This window comes from Amblyomma mixtum, chromosome 5, assembly GCF_055824585.1.
Source record: "Amblyomma mixtum isolate Tamu chromosome 5, ASM5582458v1, whole genome shotgun sequence".
Classification (NCBI taxonomy): Eukaryota; Metazoa; Arthropoda; class Arachnida; order Ixodida; family Ixodidae; genus Amblyomma; species Amblyomma mixtum.
In genome coordinates, this window is record NC_143016.1 from 146353137 (window position 1) to 146377435 (window position 24299).

The 24299-nt window shown below is 46.4% G+C and overlaps 1 protein-coding gene across 4 annotated transcripts in view; it reads right to left on the reverse strand.

Moving 5' to 3' along the window:
* LOC149344015 (uncharacterized) overlaps positions 1 to 24299 on the reverse strand; it is a 65251-nt gene that overhangs the window by 15605 nt on the left and 25347 nt on the right. For 2 of the 4 annotated variants that reach the window (XM_089546132.1, XM_089546131.1), the window contains 3 exons: positions 9576 to 9691; positions 9269 to 9444; positions 7699 to 7898 (listed from right to left, as the gene is read on the reverse strand). In XM_089546132.1, coding sequence (XP_089402258.1) covers positions 7699 to 7898; positions 9269 to 9354 — 286 coding nt within the window. In that variant the 5' untranslated portion in view covers positions 9355 to 9444; positions 9576 to 9691. Of the gene's footprint in view, positions 1 to 86; positions 6876 to 7698; positions 7899 to 9268; positions 9445 to 9575; positions 9692 to 24299 lie in introns of those variants that run through there. The other 2 variants (XM_089546134.1, XM_089546133.1) reach the window with 2 other exon arrangements.

Genomic DNA, 24299 nt, shown 5'->3' on the forward strand with positions numbered 1-24299 from the left:
ACATCGCCTATGGCCCAAACAAGCATACCTGCATGCTTTAAGACATACGGCTATTACCAAACTCCCATAAAAAAATATTTACTCACCAACAAGTGCAAGGACAAAGGCCGGGTAGTAGCCCTCTACTGCGCCGTCTTCACTAGCCCAAAAGGCTTGCACTTTTTTAGCAGCGTCGAAGTCCAGCTCGTTTAACGGATAGAAGTTTTTTATGAGCTGAACCGGCAGTATCGCCCGATAATGGTCCTGGTATTTCACGCACGCAAGCATGATGCCCTATTTAGCTGATTAAAGAAACGGAGAATGATAGCACACAGATAACACAGACACAAAAACGTGCGAAGACAAATGGCTAGTTAGACAGGATTACGACTTTGGCTACAGACGGCACCGACAGTGTTGTTAGTTTCGGTTTCGAGTCACGAAATTTTGCTATATCGGGCAAATATATATACATTTTCCTACTTCAATTGGTTTGAACCTGTATACGAGGGCGGCCTCATTAAAGTGGCATAGTCTGTCCGTGAAGAAAAACGAACACGTCAGGTGGAAAGTTTGGCTAGTTGATGGTGAATTATGTTGACACATTTTCAGCACATGTACAATGGAAGCGTAGCATTACTTTGTTATTCTTCCCTTCAGTGTTTTCTTCAGAAGCAGTACATTTTTTGCAATGATATGTGCTTTTGAGGTGCTACCTTCAGAGGGGCAATCACTTTCGAATGATGCAAACGCTGCTTGCTGAAGAAACCTTTCGGTGCACATATCATGAAGTTTTGAAGCAACTCGATCTGTACTCAGCAGTTAGCATACATGTGGGGCGACAGTGGTGCGACAAGTGGGATAAGCTAGAAATAACAGAAGTACTGAATGGCTAAAGGGTGCGAATACAGATATATATATACGAAAGCTTTCAGAACCACGGGGGCATCCTCATTACAAATACACGCGTGCATGCTGGCTCATTGCAACCTCGGTCCAGAGACAAAAGAACTGCGTTGTGTTGTGTTGGGTTTATTGGCGCATAAGCAGCTAAGGCTATCATGCGCCAAGAACAAGGTATGGAAAAAATATGCTTGAGCAGAGTTTGAAAACAAAGTGGATAAAAACGTTGGTGTAAAGGGCCTAAAAGTTATTTTACTAACTAGCTGATAAAAGACAAGAATTTTAAAAATGTCTGATAGAGAAACTTTTAAAGGTTGGGTTACCTCCGCAGACATCCTTGGCTCGGCAAGGATTTCGAGGCTCCCAACAACTCAGAAAAAGACCTCAGCTTCCTTCTCATGATTGAGAAAGTGGCTGAGGTGTATAACTGTATGCAGTGAAGAACAGGGTGAGTAAATTAGAGTTGATGAAGAATACTGGCTTCCCTTAAAAAGCTAAAAACACAGGGTATACTGACAAGTGCATCTTCGCCTAAAATCAATGCTGGATGAAAAGGAATGTGTTCTTTGTAAAAGGTAGTAAAATGTTTTTTCCTTAGTGATTCAAGTTCTGTACATGAGAATAATATGTGGTTTATTGTTAGATCATCTCCGCACTTTTCACAAAGAGGTTGGTCTTCTTTTGTAAGTAGGAAGTTGTGTGTGAGATGTGTGTGTCCAATACGGAGGCGGCATAAAATAACTTCGATGAAACGTTCTTGGTGGGAGCATGACTTCCATTCTTCTATAAATGGTTTTACTAAGTGGAGCTTATTATTACCTTCAATATTCCATTCAGACTGCCATTTATCTCTGAGCTTAAACTGTACTAACTTCATGCCATCTTTGTAGGGAATGTTCGCTTTCTTTATTTCTTTGTTGCGAGCTTTCGCAGCACATTCATCCGCCTTCTCATTGCCAGCGATTCCAATGTGGCTGGGAACCCAGCAAAATTTTATGTCTTGTCCCTGTATTGTGGCGCTCGTTATGTTATGTATGATATCCCCGATTAGTGGTGTCACTGCATTTCTATGGTGAAGTGAGGTTAGTATGCTCAGAGAATCAGTGTAAATGATACTGTTCTGAATGTTCTCATTTATTATTTTTTCTACAGCCACCCCGACTGCGTAACCCTCGGCGGTGAAAATGGATGCACACTCAGGTAGCCGTACTATTTTTTCCCAATTATTCTGAACTACAGCACTTCCCACGTAGTGCGCCGATTTTGATCCATCGGTATAAAATGCTTCGTATTCTCCGTATTTTTCTTTGAGTGCTAAATATTCTTGTAATATCTGTTCATGTGGTGTATGTTTTTTCTGAAATTGTGTTAATGTGAAGTCGCACACAGATGGTAGGCAGTACCAAGGCGGGAGTGGATCAGGTTTGCGGGCAATATTAGGTAATATGTTCATTATGTCTAGTTCTTGGCATTTCTCTTCAAAGCGGAGAAGAAGTGGTCTGATTGCTAGAGGTTTGTTGGTAAATAGTGTTCGAGATGGACACTTTGTAACGAGTGGGTAACAGATGTGTTTAGGCTGGGAACGGATCTTTAAGATGTATGAGCATGTTAGCATTGTTCGTCTGTCTGCAAGTGGTGGTTCATTAGTTTCTACGTAAAGGCTTTTTATGGGTGATGTCCTGTAAGCACCAGTTGAAAGACGCAAACCCATATTGTGCACAGGGTCCAGTCGCTTCAAGTACGACGGCCTTGCTGATCCATACACTATGCTGCCATAATCTAAAACGGAACGTACTACAGAGCGATAAATCTGTAGAAGGCATACCCGATCATTACCCCAGTGTTTGCGTGAAAGGACTTTAAGTATGTTCAGTGATAGCGACGCTTTCTTCTTTAGTGCGTTTATGTGAGGAAGGAAAGTAAGCTTTTTATCGAAGGTGATGCCTAGAAATTTGTGTTCTTTTTTTAAAGGCAGTTTGGTTTGGTTTAGGTGTAATGTGGGATCTGTGTGCAAGCCTCGTTTGAGTGAAAAAAGTAAGGCTACTGTTTTCTGTGGTGAGAACTGGAAACCATTCTTGTCTGCCCATGTTGCCAGTTTGTTGATTGTAAGTTGTACTTGTCTTTCACATGTAGATATATTGGAAGATGTGCACGCTATCTGAAGATCGTCGACATAGACTGAATGTGTTATGGACCTTGGTATAATTTTGTTAAGAGAATTCATTTTTACAATAAAAAGAGTTGTGCTTAAAATACACCCTTGAGGCACTCCATTTTCCTGAATAAAATCCCTTGAAAGGGTTGAGCCTAGACGAACTTTAAATGAACGGTTAGTCAAAAAGTCTTTAATTGAGTTCAGTATTCTGCCACGGATGCCAAGCTCAGCTAAGTCCTGGAGGATCCCGAACCTCCAGGTAGTATCATATGCTTTTTCTAAATCAAAAAAGACGCTAAGACAGTGTTGCTTGTGTATAAAAGCTTCTCTGACCGTATTTTCAAGGCGGACTAGGTGGTCTGTAGTGCAGCATCCCTTTTTAAATCCACACTGATGGATATCAAGAAGTTCACCAGATTGAAGAACAAAGGTTAGTCTTATATTTAGGACACTTTCGAAGGATTTGGCAAGGCAACTAGTCAGGGCTATGGGTCTATAACTGCTAGGAGAAGTTGGGGGTTTACTAGGCTTAAGAAGCGGTACAATAATAGCTTTCTTCCAGGCTTCCGGTATTTTGACAGTCATGAATATTGTGTTAAAGAATCTTAAAAGTGCCTCCACGGCTGGCTCGGAAAGATGCGCAAGCATTTCATAGTGTATTTCGTCGGGTCCTGGAGCAGTTTTTTTGCCGGCAGATAGTACTTTATTGATTTCTTGGAGGGTAATTAGACAATTGTATTTTTCATTTGTGCCTCCACTTGTTGGGAGCCTCTGTTTTTCAGCTGTGTTTTTGTATTTTAAAAAAGACTGTGTATAGTGAGATGAACTTGAAACTGCAGCGAAATGTTCCCCTAGTATGTCTGCCTGTTCCTCTATGCTTGTTTGTGTGCCGGGTGTTGTTAAAAGCGGAATTGTGAATGGTGAAAAGCTACCGTTTAATTTTCGAACCTGCTCCCACATTTTTTTAGATGGGATCTGACTGTTGATAGATGAAACATAATTCTGCCATGAAGCTTTCTCGGCACTGCGATGGACGTACCGAGCTTTAGCTTTTGCTTTTTTAAAAATTAAGAGATTTTCATGTGTCGGATACCTATGGAATTTACCCCAAGCTCTGTTTTGTTGTTTTTTAGCTTCTTTACATTCTTTTGTCCACCATACTTTATGGTTTTGTCGCGTCACTCCTGACGACTGAGGAATAGCTGTGAGTGCGGCAGTTATGATACAATTAGTAAACTTTTCATTTATCTGGTCGATAGTAAGATTTTCTAAAACTATATTTTCTAAAGTTGCCTTTGCTCTAAAAAGTGACCAGTCGGCGAGGTGAAGCTTCCAGCGCCGTGGCCTTGTGGGGATTATTTCCGGTGGGGATGTTAAAGTGATTAGTATAGGGAGGTGGTCACTGCCATATGGGTTGTCAATGACATCCCATTTAAAATCATTAAAAACAGAAGGTGAGCTAAAAGACAAATCTAAAAAGGTCATTTTCCCCGAGGCAGGGGAGCAGTAGGTGGCTTTTCCTGTATTTAAAAGACATATATTGTTTGTGAGGATAAAATCTTCGATTATTTGACCCCTAGAGTCACAGTGCTCGCTTCCCCAAAAAGGGGAGTGAGCGTTAAAGTCCCCAACTACTAGATACGGTTCTGGAAGTTCATTGACAAGTTCTTGTAAATCGTGGACTGTTAATGTAGAATGTGGAGGAATATATACAGAACAGAGAGAAATTGTTTTATGGCTGACGACACTGACCGCAACGGCTTCAAGTTTTGTTTTGAGTTTTATTTCTCGAGCAGGAACGCCGCTTTGTACGATAATCGCGACGCCTCCAGAGAGTCTATTTGCCTGCTCACGATCGCGTCTAAAAGTTTTATAATGCTTCAGGATGTTCATATGTTGCGGACCTAGATTGGTTTCCTGGAGTCATAAGGCTACGGGTGACATTGACCCTAAAATGTTTTTTATGTCGTCGTAATTTCTCAATATTCCTCTACAGTTCCACTGAACTAGAAAAGCCATGTTTATGTTTTGGGGTAGGAGCAACGAGAGGATTACTTATGTTCTGGGGCCGTTATGGTAGCCCTGCCTTTTTTTCGCTCAAGAGAGCTGTTCCGCCGCTGTAGAGTAGGCGGGCTGGGAGTTTGGTCCATCACCTCGGAAGAGGTGCTGGACGACCGCGAAGAAGCCGCGGGTGTGTGGGTGTCAGGCCTCCCCCGACGGGGGGAAGTCCTGCGGGATGCTGACCTGTGGGCCGGCACTCCCTGGCTTGTAGTTGGCAGAGCAGCTTTCGCTGTCTCGGCCTGGGGCGTGGATGGCACTGCCACAGGCGCGGTGGAAGTGGCCGCGGCAGGTGCCGGAGCGCTGTGTGGTGCTACGCCCCCGCGCACCACATCAGCGAAGTTTGGTTTTGCTGAGAAGGAGAATGTATTTGTAACTGCAAAACGCCTTCTGGCTTCTTTAAATGAAATGTTTTCTTTTGTCTTTATGGTAATGATTTCTTTCTCTTTTTTCCAGGACGGACACGCCCTGGAGTACGCAGCATGGTCTCCTTCGCAATTTGCGCAGCGTAGTGCTGCGTCACATTCCTCAGACTGGTGGTCCTTTGATGCGCATTTCGCGCAGGTTTTGCGGCCGCGGCAGCTCTGCGAGCCATGGCCAAACTTCTGGCAATTGAAACAGCGACGGGGATTGGGTATGTAATGCCTTACGGTGATTTTCAGGTATCCAACATCGATCGTTTCGGGCAAACTGCTGGTGTTAAACGTGAGGACCATGTGTTTGGTGTCTATTTCTTTGTTGTCTTTGCGGATTTTGATTCTGTGCACTTCAATTACATTTTGATCGGAAAGTCCTTCAAGCATTTCGGTTTCTGTTAGATGGATGAAGTCAGCCTCTGAGATTACGCCTTTGACTGTGTTGAGGGATCGGTGGGGAGTTACGGAGACAGAGATGTCCCCTATGGAATCGATGTTTGAGAGTTTTGAGCATTGGATGCTCTCACGGAGTTCGAGGAGTAGGTCGCCACTGGACATTTTGGATACCTTGTAGCCAGGCCCTAAGGTATCTGTTAAACATTTGGTTACAAGGAATGGGGATATTATTCGAGCTTGCTTTTCGTCACTGTTGCTATGTATCACATGAAACTTTGTGAATGTAGGTATCTTTTTCGAAAAAAAGTCTGCTGCCTCGTTCCGCACTCTTTTAAGAGAGCGATCAGGTTTTGAAAGGGGGGGAGCCATAAAAAATTGATGTGTTTCGGTCATGGTGCCAGCCACCCACCATGGAGTCCAACAAGGGGACAGGACAGGAACTTGAAAGCAAGTCCTGCCCACGCCAGCTGTACACCTTAACTATAACCTAATATGACTCAACTCAGGGTAGTTGGTCACACACGGTTAACCCTCGCCGCCAGGAAAAAGAGGAAAAACGAAGAAGAGAGGAGGATACAGGAGAGTTGTAAGAAAGGAAATAGGAAAGTGAAAGATAGAGGGGAGGACAGGAAAAGGCGACTGCCGATTTCCTCCGGTCGGGTCAGGCCGGAGGTGCCGTCTACAGGAAGCTGGGGCCAAAGTGGTGTGTTGCCTCCGCCGAGGGGCCATAAGGGTCCAAACGCTCGGCATCGGCTCAACCACCAGGATCCCCTTTTCCCCGGACACGGCGATGCCACGCACGGCTAAGCGCGGATGCTCGGGTCCGTGGTGACGCATTGTTCACCATCATCCCCCTGCGAGGATGTCCCTGCGGATGCTCAGGTTAACCCCGTGGTGTCGCCACTCACCAACGTCTGCATGCTGCAGACGCCTCCCTGCGGGGAAGACAAAAGAACTAGGGAGATGAAGACTAACATGAATACAGTATAATCTCGTTACTACGAACCTCAGATTAACGAATTTTTCATATTTATGAACTTTTTCAAAATCCCCGCCAAAATATCTATATCTTCAAAGTAAAAATATTTCACTACTACGAATTTCAAAATTCCGAACATTTCAGAATAACGAGCATAATTGAGCCAACTCCCCGAGAGGCACACGCCAACTCTGCTAATCGCCAAGGGCAGGCATCCGATACAATCCAGTCCAATCCGAAGCTGCCTCGCAACCGGAAGTGGGCTCGTCTCTCCTCCGCTTTCTTTTCTCCCACGGTGTGCATGTGACTACCTCCGCGCTTTTCTTTTTTTGTGTGCGGCTGCCGTGAACGTGAGGCCTAGCCGTTTCTAGCCGCTGCGTGTTTACTGTGCTGACGATGAATTCTGCGGGCGCCATCGTCAAGATCAAGCGACGGCAGTTCACGCTTAAGGAAAAAGTAGATATTCTTCAACAAGTGTACGGCGGAAAAAAGCAGGGGAGAAATTAATAAGCCTTCATCGGCAGTCACAGCTTGCTCCAACTAGAAAACGGCTGCGACTGGGGAATTTCCAGGACGTTGAGGTGGCAGTATTGACGTGTTTTAAAGAAGCAAGAAGCCAGAATGTACCAGTGTCTGGGCCGATGCTTCAAGAGAAAGCGCATGGATTCGCCACTGCTCTCGGTTTCTTCCACCCAACAACACATCGTTGCTCCAACCCTAGGATCAGGGGATTATAAAGTGCGTAAAAACAGTTTTGCAAGCGCCTAGTGCAGCGACTGCTGTTAATTTACTGGGAGAGGAATTTTGCTTACCCGGGTGGACCAAGGCTCTCAGGCGAGGCTCCTGCACCTTCATGGAAGGGACTGCTCCACTCGTCAACCTTGTGCAGGCATCACTAGTGAAGCAATCCCTCGTGAAGTGTTTTGAGCAGAGCCTGTGGGTCTTGTGGGCGTTTTCCTTCCGACTGTGAAGCAGTTCTGGCCTGTTGGCATATTTCAGCACAATTGAAAATCTGAAAAAAAAACAGCAAAATAATAATTTTATATGTCTGGCTGTACTTAACAAGCCACAATCTTTAAAATTCTTGAGGGTAGTACGATTTCATTTTGTGATCTGTTTTTGGCTTAGGTAGCAAAAACTACTTTTTTGTTTAAGTACTTTTTAAGAGCAGCATAATTTCACGCAGTGGATGGGTATGGAGGCAGAGCTTCACTGCAGACTGAAGCTGAATCTTACCACAGAAATTATAACTCGCACTTTTCTCCAGACATTTGCAGGCTGACCGCCACCCATGATCCAATTTTTTATTCCTGCATGGAACCCACGCCAATGTAGCTATGCCAACTATGCTGTGGCAGAAAGCAGCTTTCCCACAAGTTTGAAGTCTAGATTGAGAACAGCTGGTCTGGTCAATAAACCAGTAGCATAGGTTTTCACCTTGTGCTTTCATTGTGCAGAACATTAACAGGAAACACTGTTCTTGCAAAAAAAAGTGAGGGGGAAGAGGCAACAAAGTTAGGTCCTGAAGAAGTAAAAAAAAATGCCCACCCACTTCCCCACCGTGCAAAACGCGCTGCCTCGAAAATGGGCACCTACGAAAAAAAACGATGCGTCCCTGCCCCCCCCCCCTTTCCGTGCAAAAGGCGCTGCCTCTCCCATGAATATCCCAAAGCTACATTCCCTTCAACCATCCGCCGGAAACGATGCGGGGAAAGGAAACACAAATTAGGCGAACTTCCCGAAAGCAGTCAAGGACCAGGCACGAGATAAGAGATATGTCAGGGGATAGGAATCGACTTTCAGCGCGGTGTTCCGAACTACTGGCGTTAGTCAGGCCAGCTCGATAATTTTAGATGCGACGCGCGCACCGCTGCTGCAGAAAACACGCACGAACACGCACGCAATAATATGCAATCGCTAAACACCGTAAAAAAAACTGAACCGGAATGAGCATTAAAATTGTTCCGTTGGCGACGTTGCGGTGTAGCAGTTAGAATAACCACATATAAAATATACTGAGGGCACCAAAATTTAAGAGAGATTAAAGTTAGCGAGACAAGTCGGGCAGTAAGCACATGCCAACACAGAAATGCGCGCAAGAAAAGCAAGGTAGCAAATGGTCCCACGCTTATGAAAGGCAGATGACCGTTGGGCCATCTCAAACTGCAGCACTGTCCCTTAATTTTGCTTTAATGACCCTTAAACGTACTCATCAAGCTCATTTCGCAAAAAACAGCCGCTGCAGTAAACCGTACAGGGAAAATTCGATCTGTTCCATTGGCAATTTCAAATTGTAGCAGTCAGAAAGGCCCACAGGTGACTAACAGTTTTGTAAACTTGTTACGCAAAGAGGGGTGCGATAGGTAGTGAATTCATAAATACCTGTGGTCGACAGGAGCACTGAAGAAATGTTCTCCGTTCTGGCCAGATGCGCTGCACCACTTCGCGCAACAGTGCATGAGCGACATGACGCCAATGACGCTGCTGCAGTGCGAACGTCGCCGACGTCGCCGATTTCGCTTGCGCGGCTGTACGGGCGTCGTCTGCTGCCGCGTTACCTGCGGCGTAATGTTCGCAACAAATTTCTTTGATATTTTATTTTTGATACCTATAGCTGGTTATAATTTAGTTCATAAGCATGTTTTTGTTATTGATAGCGGTCAAAAAATTTCACTTCTATTAAGCTTACCTGCAGCCGCGTTTACCGCCGATACCAGGATCACTGCAACCGTTTCGACCGTGGCGGCACCCTCGGCGCGGACGTGCAACTTGCAACATGCCACAGCCCTGGCTCGGTTCAAAGTTCTGGGAAAGCATTCGGAAAGAAGAATGTTGGAGACAGTTTGAGTTTTTTTTTCATACCAAGTAATAAAACAATGGACAAGGAAGTAATGCAGGTGAGTGTAATAAATTCGGTGCATTTCGCAGACGATCGCGTGAACCGTCATTGCCTTCTGCTACCTTTAGCAGGATATTTCATTCGCGGCTCCCACCAATGTTACTAGCTCACTGCAGGTCTGCGAAGATCAGCACTGGTTGTGGGCAAGAAGGGTAGAAGAACGAGGTGGTCTGTAAATGTTTCAACATTTTAGTATTGTTACCGCCATACCTGCGCTACCTGTTGCATTCTTTGAGTGCCATGGTACTGTATTCTGCTGTCACTGAAAATGCAACAATAGCTGCTGCGCAAAGTTGTTAAATGGACATGAAGCCATGGCACTGCCATCTCTCAAGCTGGTCGTCTCCAGATAGGCGTCATCGATAACTGGTTGGTTGGTCCCAAACCGACTCAGGCTATGAGAGACACCGTAGTGAAGGGATCCGGAAAGATCGACCACCTGGGGTTCTTTAACGTGCACTGACATCGCACAGTACACGGGCCTCTAGAATTTCGCCTCCATCGAAATTCGACTGCCGCAGCCGGGATCGAACACGCGTCTTTCGGGTCAGCAGTAGAGCACCATAACCACTGGGCCACCGCGGCGGCGAACTTATCTGAGCTGAAACTATTAGTTTCGTTACTTTTATAGTCTAAACGCAGCTTTTCTTCGGTGTCTTATGCGAGCATTATTTATCAAAAGCAACACCTTTTTTCGAAAACCTTTCATAGTTGCCCATGGCCAAGATTGTTCTGACCTACTAATGAGTTTTATCGAATGAAAATTTCACAAATAACAGTCTTCTTTAGCTAAGCATTGTGTGAAAGAACTGCCTGAAATATCTGTAAGCGCCTGAAAAATTTTTTATTGCGCTTACATGATTATTAATGTTACTAACATGGCAATAATAATGAGCAAGCCAGTTCGTCGCCTGTCACTGGGAGTCGACGACTCACAACAGCCAGGAGTTGACTGTGTTCGATGTAAAGGCGGATGCATATCGAATTTCGGTTGGCTTGTCTTCTTTGCAATAATGTGCAAGACATACACGCGAAAAATCACTTAATGTTTGCTTACGGCCGATAAATAATTTAAAACCGAACTTCTTGTCTCAGCCGAGCAACGGCTATGACGTTACCAGCGAGTGTAGGTCACGTGTTGCATAAAAAAAGAATTATAATCGCTGCTGCTTTAGTTTTTTCACTTTGGCTGTTGAAACATGCTGGTTTCAGCGCTGCAGGGAATTCAACGAGAAAGCAGCGTTTATCATACTGTGGGTGTGAGCCACTCTCTTGGGGGCGACGCACTTGCGCGTCCCATTCGCGGCAGCCCGCAATTTTCCTCGCAGTCTCCGCTGGTCTGGAATGCAGTAAGGTAGCAAACTGTTATACTTTCGAACCTCTCCTTATCTGTCGTTTACCGCGGCACCTATGGGGTAGCCACAAGTGCTTTGTGCCACCGCCATTTTTCAATCGGTCAAGTCCAGTCACTTCAAGCCAAGCCAAGCCATGGTGTAGTTTGGTGGGAATCGGCGAAGCAGCGAAGTCGCAGAAAAAGTCATGGAGGCTACGGCGATGAACAAAGGTGAGATGCTTGACGTTTTGTCTTAAATTTGTTTTGAAAGGAAAACTTGCGAACTTAGCCGTCAACAAGATAGGCAAACTGCCTGCTCTTGTTTTTATGGCATTCGAAGTTTTCTTTTTGTTACAGAGGACACCACGTTCGCGCCATTTTTAAGTCACACCGCAAGACAAGGCAGACAAGGCTCTGAGTGGCAGTTCCGCCACGAGAGGAAACGGCGTGTTGACTGCTGTCTTCAGCTGCTGAACTTGGGGTAAAATGAATTACTATCAATGCCATCCGCTTCGCGTAAAATGGAGCCTCTGCAACTTGCGCTACGCGTGATCTATCCAGAACCCCTACATCTCGCGAGCCTGGTGCGAAGAACAGGCGCTTGTCAAGCGATCTTGAGACAGACAGTGGAGAAGTGGCTAATGGTGTCTCATCTGATAGTTACAAGCACTGTGGTGTCGAGGCACCCTGTTCGTCATGCTCCGACAGTGTAGATGGGTCGGCGTAGGGCTGGGAAGCTGCGGGAGGTGTTCCAGGCATGGACGGTGTTGAAGGAGGCATGCCTCCTGCACACAACTCTAACGACAACAGGCTTCTGGACTGTATGCACGGCGCTTCCACGGAGGGAGGCGTAGGTGATATGCTGATGACATCACACAAATGAGGCAGAAGCTACAGATTTGGGCAGTGCAATCACAGTTATCTCAAGCCGCGGTGACATCCCATTGAAAGTCATGCTCGAGAGAGGCTGCGCAAACTGTATTTGAAGGAGGTACGTGTTCACAGCAATGGTAACTTGTAGCAGGAGATACCTTGAAAGCAAGGATAACTTCGTACCGTAGCCTTTTCGAGATACAGTGGATGGTCTAGCAAGAGGTGTCTGCCATTTGTCATCAAAACTGTAGCCCCTGTCACTTTACGCATTTTCTCTCTAAAATGTTAACACGAAGTGAAATGCGTTTAAGAATAGTTATCACATCTACTAAGACTGTAAATGTAAAGTTGTGTTTATTCTACAGCCAGATCATTTGATTTAACACACTGCATGAAAAAGGAGGGGTACTTTCTAGGTGAAATTGATTCTTTAACTTGTTTATGCTTCCTCTAGGAACTCAAATAATGTGCGCATTTATTCAACATGAAAAAAATTCTGGCTTTTGTCAACAGAAATACAGGGTGCTATTAAAGGCATTATATATATTTTTTTTCCTTTTGCAAATGCTTTGCATGTATGCAGTAAAATAGAAAAAGCATAAGCTGCTAATGTTGGTCTGAAGGTATATTCGGCAACCAGAAAAGGTTGCCGATACAACGGTACAGGAAACAAATACTCTGTAAGTCCACGGCCGATTGATGCAAAGCGCAAATCGAGGTGCGGCCAGCCACGTCGCGCCACTGACAATGGGTGAGCATGTCCTGGCGGAGTTTACAGTCACGGCCGCTGTTTTCGGTGAGGGCGCCACTGTTCGGGAACAGGTCGCCCGGTTTCCTGGAAGTGGACTCCCGAAGCGCTCCTTGCTTCGTCGTGTTCGAGCGCGTTTGCCTCGTGTAAAACCACGTTTGCCTTCCACATTCAATGCAAAATAAAAACCACTACTACTACTACTCACGTTTCTCATGTCTGCAGTGCTTTCTTTGGATTTTCTGCTGTGCGCGTGAGTGAGCACCTTTGCCTCGCGTCTGCGGTGCTGGATTTGGACTTTTCGTGTGCGCGTGAATGAATGTTTGCCTCGTGTCTGCTGTGCACTCTTTGGACTTTTTGTGCATGCGTGTGTGGAGGTCAGTGACGTGTATGGGGCACGATGTGCCACTGTCCGTCACAAACTCCAGAAAACAGCCAACTGAGAGAAATCACGAGTTTCGCTACGAACTGCACCGTCAAGAAGCGTGGCTGAAAATATCGCTCGCCAAGAACTGTCAGGAGAAGGAAGCAAGTGGGTGCCAAGCGTCAGGTCTCTGGTATGTTCTTTGCATTTTACAGAGAATGACTACAAAAAGTAAGGTCAAGGAAGGTTTGTCGTCTGTGAATGGTTCCTTCCTTTCTTGTATGACCATGCAATAAGTGTCAAGCACTTTGTGGTTTGCTCGGCTGCAGGTGGGCTTATGAAGTTCCATAACTTCAGCTATAATGATTGTTTTGTTTTCTTTTTTATAAATTGCAATAACTTGTGTATATAAGAGCCAAAATTCGACGTGACACGAAGCAGAAATTTACTGCGTGTGACCAGCTGTGCGTGTCCGTCCCATTCACCGTCTACATGGGGTAGCGAGAAGTGAATAAAAATCAGCGAGCAATTTGGCGATCTAAAGTGTGAAGAGGCGAAAGCCTTTAACCGCCTCTATCGCTGCCCTCTTCTTGGCTACTGTTGAAGATCGTTTGGCGAGTCTTGAACGCTTACGTACAGCATCGCGAGCCTGTTTCGTAGCGGGCGACATTGGAGCACGCGCGGGCTGCATCCTTCCTCGATGAACGTTCAGAGAGCACCTGAGAGAGCTCTGGGTGATACGACCATTGTGCAAACTTTTGACGTCAGCGCACATGCGCCGTTGTTATACCACCTGAGGATTGCGCATGGCGCACTGCGCATGCGCAGTGTGTGCGTTTGGTGGGTATCATTAACTAATCATCATTACTGTTCGTACATCTACTACTACACCATCATTATCGACTTTTCAAGTGACCATTATTGACAGCTGCGCGGACGCATGACAGACAGACACGCTGGCAAGTCATGAGCCATGAAAAGCTTTCGCCTTAAAAGTAAATCGAAAGCTTTAGGCGCATTAACGCTACATCCTGAGGTAGAGCCGCTGGCCCGGTCGTGCATAGTATGGGCGGCCGTTATGGACAGCGTTCAGGCAGACACTACAAGGGGGATTCCCACCTGCTGCGGTGATTTGTGGCGTAATCGGCTCTTTCAATGACGACTGAAAAATGCAGTCATTAATGAGGCACTACGAAGCGCACTGTTTACGCCCTGAAACAGTGAGCAACGGGCGTACCGAGGCAGCTGTCGCGGCGTTTCCCTGCGAGCAGTTGTCCCCGAGCAGTGGCGCCGCGGCGGGCGCACGGAGAACTAGGCCCAAGACGCCGTTCTGTGCGACGTGGCGGGCCGCACCTCGCTTTGTATCTAGCGGCCGTGGTAAGTCCCTTAGTGACTATTGCAAGTGAATGAAGGCGCGTCTAGTGAATGCACAGATGTCTTAAAAAACGTATCTTCGAGTTATGCACTGAGGCGTTCATGAATAATTCAATTATGAGCGTGTAAATTACAGATGTTCCAATTAAGCGAGTTTGTCCGAAACGCGCGCAACCTTACAGATGCCAAGTCTCATCTGGTTGCCCGATACACCCCAGCTTTAGTTAGTTAGTTATATTGATTTTTATGGCGCAAAAGCAACTGAGGCTATGCTGCGCCAAACACAAGGTTAGAGTTTTTGTTAATGGTGAAGCTTTCTAAAAATACTTAGAGTTTGTTTAAAACGTTGGCTTCCTTGAGAAACCTAAAAATACATGAAATATCAACCAGTGCTCGATCACCTAAGAGTAGCATGGGGTGTAATGGGATGCTTTCCCTGTAAAATGTTGTGAAATATTTCTTTCTTAGTTCTTCTAGTTTTATGCATGAAATTAAAATGTGGTTCACTGTGAGTTCAACACCACACATTTCACAGAGAGGTTTGTTTTGTTTGGCTAGCAGAAAGTTGTGCGTGAGGTGGGTGTGTCCAATGCGGAGCCGACATAAAATAACTTCGGTAAAACGTTCTTGATGCCACCATGATTGCCATTCCCCTAAAATTGGTTTCACAGAATTTAATTTGTTGTTTACGTGATCTTGCCATGCGGCCTGCCACTTATTTCTGAGTTTACTGTTGATAAACTTTAAGCAATCCCTGTGCGGTATGCTCACTTGTTTTATTTGGCCATTCCGGGCTTGTGCAGCGCATACATCTGCTTTTTCATTACCTAAGATTCCAACATGGCTAGGAACCCAGCAGAATTTAATGTTATGTTTTTGTTTTGTGATTTTAACAATGCTATGTATGATGTTACCTATTATGGGTTCAGCAGCATTTCTGGAGTCCAGTGCTTTGAGCATACTCAGGGAATCGGTGTAAATGATGCTATTTTTGATATTCTCTCACTATTTTTTCCACAGCTACAAAGATGGCATAACACTCAGCAGTAAAAACCGATGCGAATTCTGGTAGTCGCATTATCTGTTTGTTTTTTCCTTGGATTACTGCACTTCCAACGTGATTTTCTGTTTTTGAGCCATCGGTATAAAATTCAATGTAAGTGTCATACTTTTCTTGTAGTGCAAAGAATTCCTGTAATATGTACTCATTTGGCGTTTGCTTTTTATCTAAATGTGTCATTGTGAGGTCACATACTGAAGGCAGGCTGTACCATGGTGGTAAATATTCATTCCTTTGTGCAATATTCGGTAGGGCATCTAGTACTGTTAGCTCTTCACATTTATCTTCAAAGCGCAGCAGTAATGGTCTGATAGAATGTGGTTTGTTGATGAATAATCTTTTAGATGGGCACTTGGTTACAACTGGATGGCAGAGATGTTTCGGAAGAGAACGGATTTTTAAGACATATGAGCATGTAAGGGCGATTCTTCGATCCTCAAGAGCGGCTTCATTAGTTTCAACGTAAAGGCTAACTACTGGTGATGTTCTGTATGCTCCGGATGATAGGCGCAGACCAAGATTATGAATGGGGTCTAATCTTTTTAAGTAGGATGCTCTTGCCGAACCATATACTATGCACCCGTAGTCCAGCTTGGAGCGCACCAGAGAGCGATATATTTGTAAAAGGCTTGCTCTATCGGACCCCCACCGCTTCCGTGAGAGAACTTTTAATATATTGAGGGCTTGAGAAGCTTTCTTTTTAAGGTTGTTAATATGTGGTAGAAATGTGAGTTTCTTGTCGAAAGTTACGCCTAAAAATTTGTGTTCTAGTTTAATTGGTAGCGCAGTGTGATTCAAGTATAGATTGGGATCGACCTGTAGGCCTCGTCGCAATGAAAAAAGAACAGCTACTGTTTTTTGAGGAGAAAATTTAAACCCATTTATGTCTGCCCAAGCACCTAGTTTATTTAGTGTGATTTGTATTTGTCTCTCACAGGTTGATATGCTGGAGGACGTGCATGCTATTTGTAGGTCATCTACATAGACTGAATACATTATGGACTTGGGTATTACTTTAGCTAAGGAATTCATTTTTACTATGAAGAGTGTCGTGCTTAGAATGCACCCCTGGGGTACGCCGTTCTCTTGGATGAAAGTCATGGAGAGAGTTGCTCCTAGGCGGACTCGGAATGTGCGGTTAGCCAGGAAGTCGTTCAAGCAGTTCAACATCCTGCCGCGGATACCTAGCTCTGCTAGGTCACGGAGGATGCCGAACTTCAACGTAGTATCGTAGGCCTTCTCCAAGTCGAAGAAGACCCCAATACAGTGCTGCTTGTGGATGAACGCCTCCCGGATGGTGTTTTCTAGACGGACAAGGTGATCTGTGGTTGAGCATGCTTTCTTAAACCCACATTGGTGTGTATCTAATAGTTGCCGAGATTGAAGTATGAAGGTCAATCTAATGTTTATTACACTTTCGAAAGATTTAGCAATGCAGCTGGTGAGGGCTATTGGTCTGTAACTGCTAGGACTTGTTGGTGGTTTTCCGGGTTTGAGAAAAGGTATTATGACTGCTTTTTTCCACTCGTCAGGTATATTGCCAGTTATCCAGATTTTATTAAAGAATTTTAACAGTGCCTCTACAGCAGCCTCGGAGAGATGTGCAAGCATAGCGTAATGCACGTTGTCTGGTCCCGGTGCTGTCTTTTTGCCAGAAGATAGTACCTTATTTAATTCTTCTAGTGTGAGAGGCTGGTTATAATCCTCATGAACACCTGCTCCAGATGGGAATCTTTGTTTCTCAGCTATTGCTTTGTGTTTTTGAAATGTGTTTGTGTAGTTGGATGAGCTTGAGATCTCAGCAAAATGCTCGCCCAGTATGTTGGCCTGTTCTTCTAAAGATGTTTGTGTCCCGGGTGCTGTCAAGAGAGGAAGTGTGAAAGGGGTATGGTCACCAGTAAATTTACGCACTTTTTCCCACATTTTCTTTGATGTTATTGAACTATTTATTGAGGAGACATATTTCTGCCAAGAGGTTTTCTCTGCATTTCTTCGCACATACCACGCTATGGCTTTTGCCTTCTTAAAGGTGAGTAGGTTCTCTGCAGTGGGATATCGACGCAGAGCGCTCCAGGCTTTCTTTTGTTGTTTTTTTGCTAATGTGCATTCTTTTGTCCACCACACTTTGTGTTTCTTTTGTGCAAGTCCTGTTGTTTGTGGTATAGCGAGTGTTGCGGCCGATATTATGCATTCAGTAAACTTCTCGTTAATTTCATCTGTGCTAAGGTCGTCACAAAGTTCCTTTTCCAGAGTGGCACTTTTTGTAAAAAGTGACCAGTCGGCGAGCTGAATTTTCCAGCGCCGTGGCCTTGTGGGGATGATTGGAGTGGACGATGAGAGCCTGATGATGGTAGATAAGTGATCGCTGCCCATGGGGTCATTTAAAACATCCCATTTAAAATCGTTAAAAAGTAATGGTGATGCGAAAGCTAAATCGAGAGAGCTCATTTTTGCTGAGCTTGGACAGCAATATGTGGCTTTTCCCGTATTTAAAAGACAGACATTATTAGAAAGTATAAAATCTTCGATTGTTTGTCCTCTAGAGTCACAGCGTTCGCTTCCCCAAAACGGAGAGTGAGCGTTAAAATCGCCAACTACCAGAAATGGCTCCGGCAGTTCATCGATCAGGCCTTCTAGATCTTGGCATGTTAATGTGATGTGTGGGGGAAGATATACGGAACATTGTTATGGTTTTGTAGCTGATGACGCTAACTGCAACCGCCTCAAGTTTCGTTTTCAGTTTGATTTCTTGAGCCGGGACGCCGCTTTGGGTGATGATTGCGACGCCTCCCGACAGTCTATTTGCATGTTCGCGATCACGTCTAAAAGTTTTATAATGTTTTAAGATATTTGAATGTTGTGGACCAAGATTGGTCTCCTGGAGACATAGAGCTAGAGGCATCACTGACCCTAGAATATGAGTTATATCACTGTAGTTCCTCGACATTCCTCTACAGTTCCATTGTATTATGAAAGCCATCTTATTTTTGTGTTTGTACCGATTGAAAAAACTAGATCAAGTTGTTTATGGCCCCGTGACTCGGGGCCTGTCTCTTTTTGACCGATCCAGGGAGCTCCGCCGACCATCCGACGTGGACGGCGAGGGGCTGCCCGGGGTCGTGTCCATCGCCTCTGCGGAGGCACTGGACGACCGTGCAGGAGGCACATTGATTTTCGAATTTGACCTCGACCTGTGGGAAGAGGTCTTTGGGCCCGCCGACCCGGGGGTCTGCGTCCCCTCCTTTGGGGTAGGCGGAGTAGCGTGACCTACTCCACCAGACGGCGCGGATGGCCCCACCACAGGCTCACTACGTGTGGCCTGGACAGGTGCCGAAGCCTGGTGTGGTGCGCCGCGCCCACGCACCACATCGGCGAAGTTTGTTTTTGCAGTGAAGGTGAATTTGTTTGTTTGAGAGTATTGCCTTCTTGCTTCTTTGAAAGAAATGTTTTGCGTAGTCTTGAGAGTAATGATTTCTTTCTCTTTTTTCCAGGACGGACAAGCCCTGGAGTAGGCAGCATGGTCGCCATCACAGTTTGCACACCGTAGGTTAGCAACACATTCTTCGGATTGGTGGTCCTTCGAAGAGCATTTTGCGCAAGTTTTGCGGCCGCGACAACTCTGGGAGCCGTGGCCAAATCTCTGGCAGTTGAAACATCTGCGTGGGTTGGGAATATACGGTCTTACATTTATTTTCAGGTAGCCTACTTCAATGGATTCGGGTAATGTGCTCATGTTGAATGTCAAGATCAGGTGTTTGGTGTCCACTTCTTTGTCATCCTTCCGGATCTTGATCCGGTGGACATCTATAACTTCTTGGTCAGTAAGTCCTTCGAGCATTTCTTTTTCAGAAAGGTGGACAAAATCTATTTCAGAGATGACGCCTCATACAGTATTCAGAGACCGATGTGGGGTCACAGAGACAGGGATGTCCCCAATGGATACAATTGTTGCAACTTTTGAGTGTTGTATGCTGTCGCGCAGTTCAAGAAGTAAGTCGCCACTGGCCATTTTTGACACCTTGTAGCCAAGGCCTAAGGCATCCGTCAAGCGTTTTGAGACTTGGAATGGGGATATTATCCTTGCTTGTGTTTCTTCTGCTTTACTGTGAATGACATGAAATTTTGGAAAGGATACTTTTCTTTTCTGGAAAAAGTCATCTGCTTCGGTCCGCCCTCTCTTGAGAGAGCGATCAAGTTTTGAAAGGGGGGGAGCCATAAAAAAATGTAGTTTTTCGGTCATGGTGCCAGCCACCCACCATGGAGTCCAACAAGGGGACGCGACAGGTACTTGAAAGAAAGTCCTGCCCACGCCAGCTGTACACCTTAACTATAACCTAATATGACTCAACTCAGGGTAGTTGGTCACACACGGTTAACCTTCGCCGCCAGGAAAAAGAAAAAAACAAAGAAGAGAGGAGGATACAGGAAAGTTGTAAGAAAGGAAATAGGAAAGTAAAAGGTAGAGGGGAGGACAGGAAAAGGCGACTGCCGATTTCCCCCGGTCGGGTCAGGCCGGAGGTGCCGTCTGCAGGAAGCTGAGGCCAAAGTGGTGTGTTGCCTCCGCCGAGGGGCCTTAAGGGTCCAAATGCTCGGCATTGGCTCAACCACCAGGATCCCCTTTTCCCCGGACACGGCGATGCCACGCACGGCTAAGCGCGGATGCTCGGGTCTGTGGTGACGCATTGTTCACCATCATCCCCCTGCGGGGATGTCCCTGCGGATGCTCGGGTTAACCCCGTGGTGTCGCCACTCACCAACGTCTGCATGCTGCAGACGTCTCCCTGCGGGGAACACCCCAGCTTTTGTTATCTCACAAGGTTCAATAGTAGCTAAACCACAGCAAATTTTTTTCTTGGCCCCGGTCACGCCGCTGCTTAGGTCAATTCGCTTGCGGACATGGTGGTGTTCCACGCTCAGAGTCTGTCACGCGGTTTCGGCTCATTCTTTAAAAACGCAGGGCCACTTGGCGGCAAACAGTTGTAAGGGTGACAGGCATCCTTTCTTGGGCACTGTACATTAATGCAAAAGCATTCCTAGGCTACGTAGGGGGGAGTCATGTCACCGAAACATGTCAGCGGCAGTTTTCACGTTCTCAGAAGATGTAGCGTGAGACGAAAGAGGAAGACGTGATGATGATGGTGAAGAAAAAATGTGAATAGGGTGATTAATTATTTACTTGGAGCTAAAATGTAAAAAACAAAACGTCGAAATAGTGCGGACGACGATGTAGTGAGAGGACAGGAAAATTGCAGTGGATGGTAAAATGGCACAAAATTGTGCAAAACAGCAAAATAAAGGTTTCAAATGAATTGAAGTGTTTGATAAATGAAAAGTAATGAAAAAAGTTCGATTGGACTGGAGTAATTAGATAAAGGAATTAAGCACAAGTCAATGGACGGTTGAATAGGCTGGACGGGTATATACTAAGTGAGCGGGAACGAATCGCGGCGCCAAATCTGATAACTCAAAATGGGTGACTGAAATGAAGAAAAGGTATAATCAGAGTAATAAATAATTAATCAATTAGATCATTATTCATCAATGAACCATAGGTAATTAAGCAATCGATCGATACCATTTGGGTAATCAATGATTGATCAATGAATCGATAACTTATCAATCTATAAATGAGAGGCAAAGAGGGCCGAGAAGGCGTCAATGCTTTTGCATTCCTCCAATGCGGGAAGCTGCAGTGATCTCTAACGTTTTTTTTTTTAATGCAGGAGCATCTCTCGCACTACTTGGCTCAATGTGCGAAAGCCCCGCCGTCATAAGAAATTCACGGCAGAAGCGCGGCACGCGAATGACGTCCTCACCCTCTTCGAAGCAACAGGCCGCCGGCGTTCATCAGGTGTATTCGCGCTGGCGTTGGCAAAGTTAGCGCCGGCGTCACCATATATGCCAAGCCAGTACTACGACTTATCGAGCTCGGAGACTGCATCGGTGCAGACGGCGAATTTGCGCTGTGCAGTTAGTTGATATGGGACTCATGGTTTTGTGCCTGTATACATGGTGACAAGCCTGACTGAAACGGACGCGGGAGCGTTCGTATAGAGGAATCTGCCTTCGGCTCTATGCTGTGGCACGTCCATGCTCGTCGTAGGAGACTTCAACCAGGACGCAAGTTAAACGTCAACGTTCACTGGCGCGATGCGTGCCGATTTCAACTTAACTCGCCTCTCCAATAGATGCACTTACCACTTCGCGAGGGATTGGAATCGACTTGGCCTTCGAGAACGTGCCATGCACAGTGCAAGGTACGCATCCACATACGGCTCCGATCACAAGGACATGCTGCAGTCCATCAACTGCGACTTGCAGGCACCGTCGCCAAAGCCTATGGACGATGACGACGACGAAGATGCAATGCGCTTAAGGTACCCGCCAGACAGCTACTACGACATCCTCCATGGCTACTACGACATCCTCCATCAGTATAATGGAGACTTCGGCAACGAACCCGAAGAAATGTACTACTGTCAGCACCATGGTGGAGCTCGGAAAAGTACTGTCACCGCTTGGAAAATTTCCCGCTGAAAACCAGTGTCATCGAGAAAGAACACTGAACGCAATGTGGGTAAAACTCTACTTTAGTGAGAACTTAAATTTGCAAATGATACTCGGCTGTGTGATCGCGATATGGCCGGTTTGCAGTCTTGCGTAGTCGCGAGCTTATAAGCAGCAAGTATATGGCAGCAGTAATAAAAATTAAGCTAGTAACATTTCACCGCAACACTAAACTCAGAAACACAACTTGTAGATACACTCAGCGACGAGTAATACTCTCGCAATTACACATCATAATTATTACTTAGGTGTCCGCGTAATTTTCTTTGCCAGTGGTCCCACCGTTGCGAGCAGTCGACAGGCTATAGTCACCAAAAAAAAACCGTTTTCCTCAGTTAACGGTCACGACGCGGAAAATGCAGCCGCAAAATTATACCTGAAAAGAAAAACTCCGGAAGCACGAAAAAAACAAACTGGAGGCTTCGCCGGACGCGGAACAAATGCGTTATTTCTCGCAGAAGATGACTAGAAGAGAATTTTACAGCGTAGCAAGATGTCCACAGCAATAATGACCCGCAATGACCAAAACTTTTCTGCAAAAGGGCCCAGAAACCACAATCGCCGCTGGGTCATTATCGACATGGGAAACGAAGGCACTGCCATCTCAATTAAAAAAACACTTCGGAAATTTTTAATTGCGCTTTATGCAAGGCGCAAAATAAAACACACGAAAAAGGTGGACGCTACGACGCCATGTACCACTAGCCCATCAAAAAATTCTAAGTAACAAAAGTACCAACTATACCAGTACAAGTTCTAATTGTAGTGTAGCAGCCGCGCTCTCACACTGTGATGAACGGTGGTAGTGAAAGACGACGACGATCCTAAGGTGTGAAGCTCGCTCGCAGCCCGAACGTTTGGCTGAACCTTTGCTGAACGTTGCAGAGCAACCTAGGTTCTGCTGAGTCACAACCACCATCCTACATTTGGTGGAGGTGCGGGGTATCGATCCCCGTACCTCTCGGCTTCCCCAGATCAAGGCCTTCATACGGGAAGAGGTGGCCCGCCAACTCTCCCTACTGCCTGTGTCTGGCGACCATGCGCCAGCCCTCGATCCCGCACTGCGACGCACCATCCAAGAGCAGGTCGCCGACGTTTCGCCCTCTAGCTCTCGGCTTCCGCCTGTGGCTGCCCCCCTCACCTACGCTGAGGTTGCCGCCAGACCCCGGCGCCACGACGCCTATGTGTCCCAACCACCTGTCGCGCCGTTACCACCTCCGCCGGCACCTATCCGTCGTCGCCTGCCGCCTCGCCGTGCTGTCATGAACCCATGGCGTACCCCCGACAACCGCCCCATATGCTACGCCTGTGGCTTGCCGGGCCACGTCGCCCGGCTTTGTCGCCAACACACGCCGAGGTTCCGAGACGAGTCAAGCCCATTCCACTACGACCCTGCGCCTCCTTCGCTACCAGTTCCCTCCAGCACCACTGCGGACTCCTTCCACCATGACCGCTCTTCATATTCTTCACGCCGGTCGCCTTCTCCTCGTCGCCGATCTATCTCTCCCATGCGCCGGCAATCAGCCTCTCGTCCGGAGGAAAACAGCTGCAGTTCCGGAGGCAAGAACTGCGTTTCCATCGAACTGCCCAAGACCTCCGTCTTCACCTGCCAATGTTATCGAAGTATTTGTTGATGGCGTCGCCGTTCTCGCCCTTGTAGACATGGGCGCTGCTGTATCCGTTATTAGCGCAGCCCTTTGCCGTAGACTCCGTAAAGTGACGACGCCCATTTCGAACTTTTGCCTCCGCACTGCAAGCTCGCACCGCATTCAACCTCTAGCATCATGTACAGCTCGCCTTCTTATCCGGGATGTTGTGTATATCGCCGAGTTTTTCGTGCTGTCCTCCCGTTCTCATGACGTCATTCTGGGCTGCGACTTTTTAACCCTTCATCATGCGATCATCGACTGTGCCCGCGCCAGCATTGAACTGTCTCCGCTCTGCGCTACTCTGCCGTGCGACACCTCTCCCCGCATCGGTAAAATGCTGGTCGCTGCAGATACTGACATCCCTGCCTTCTCTGCTGCCCTGGTTCCCCTCACTTGCGCCTGCAATCCTGATTCGACTGTTCTCTTTACTCCGACCGATGCCGCTGCCCGTCGCCACTGTTTCCTCCTTCCGTTCGCTCTTCTGACTGTCTGCGATGGCCAGAGCGCAATCTATGTCACGAACCCTTTTTCTTGTCCATCAACGCT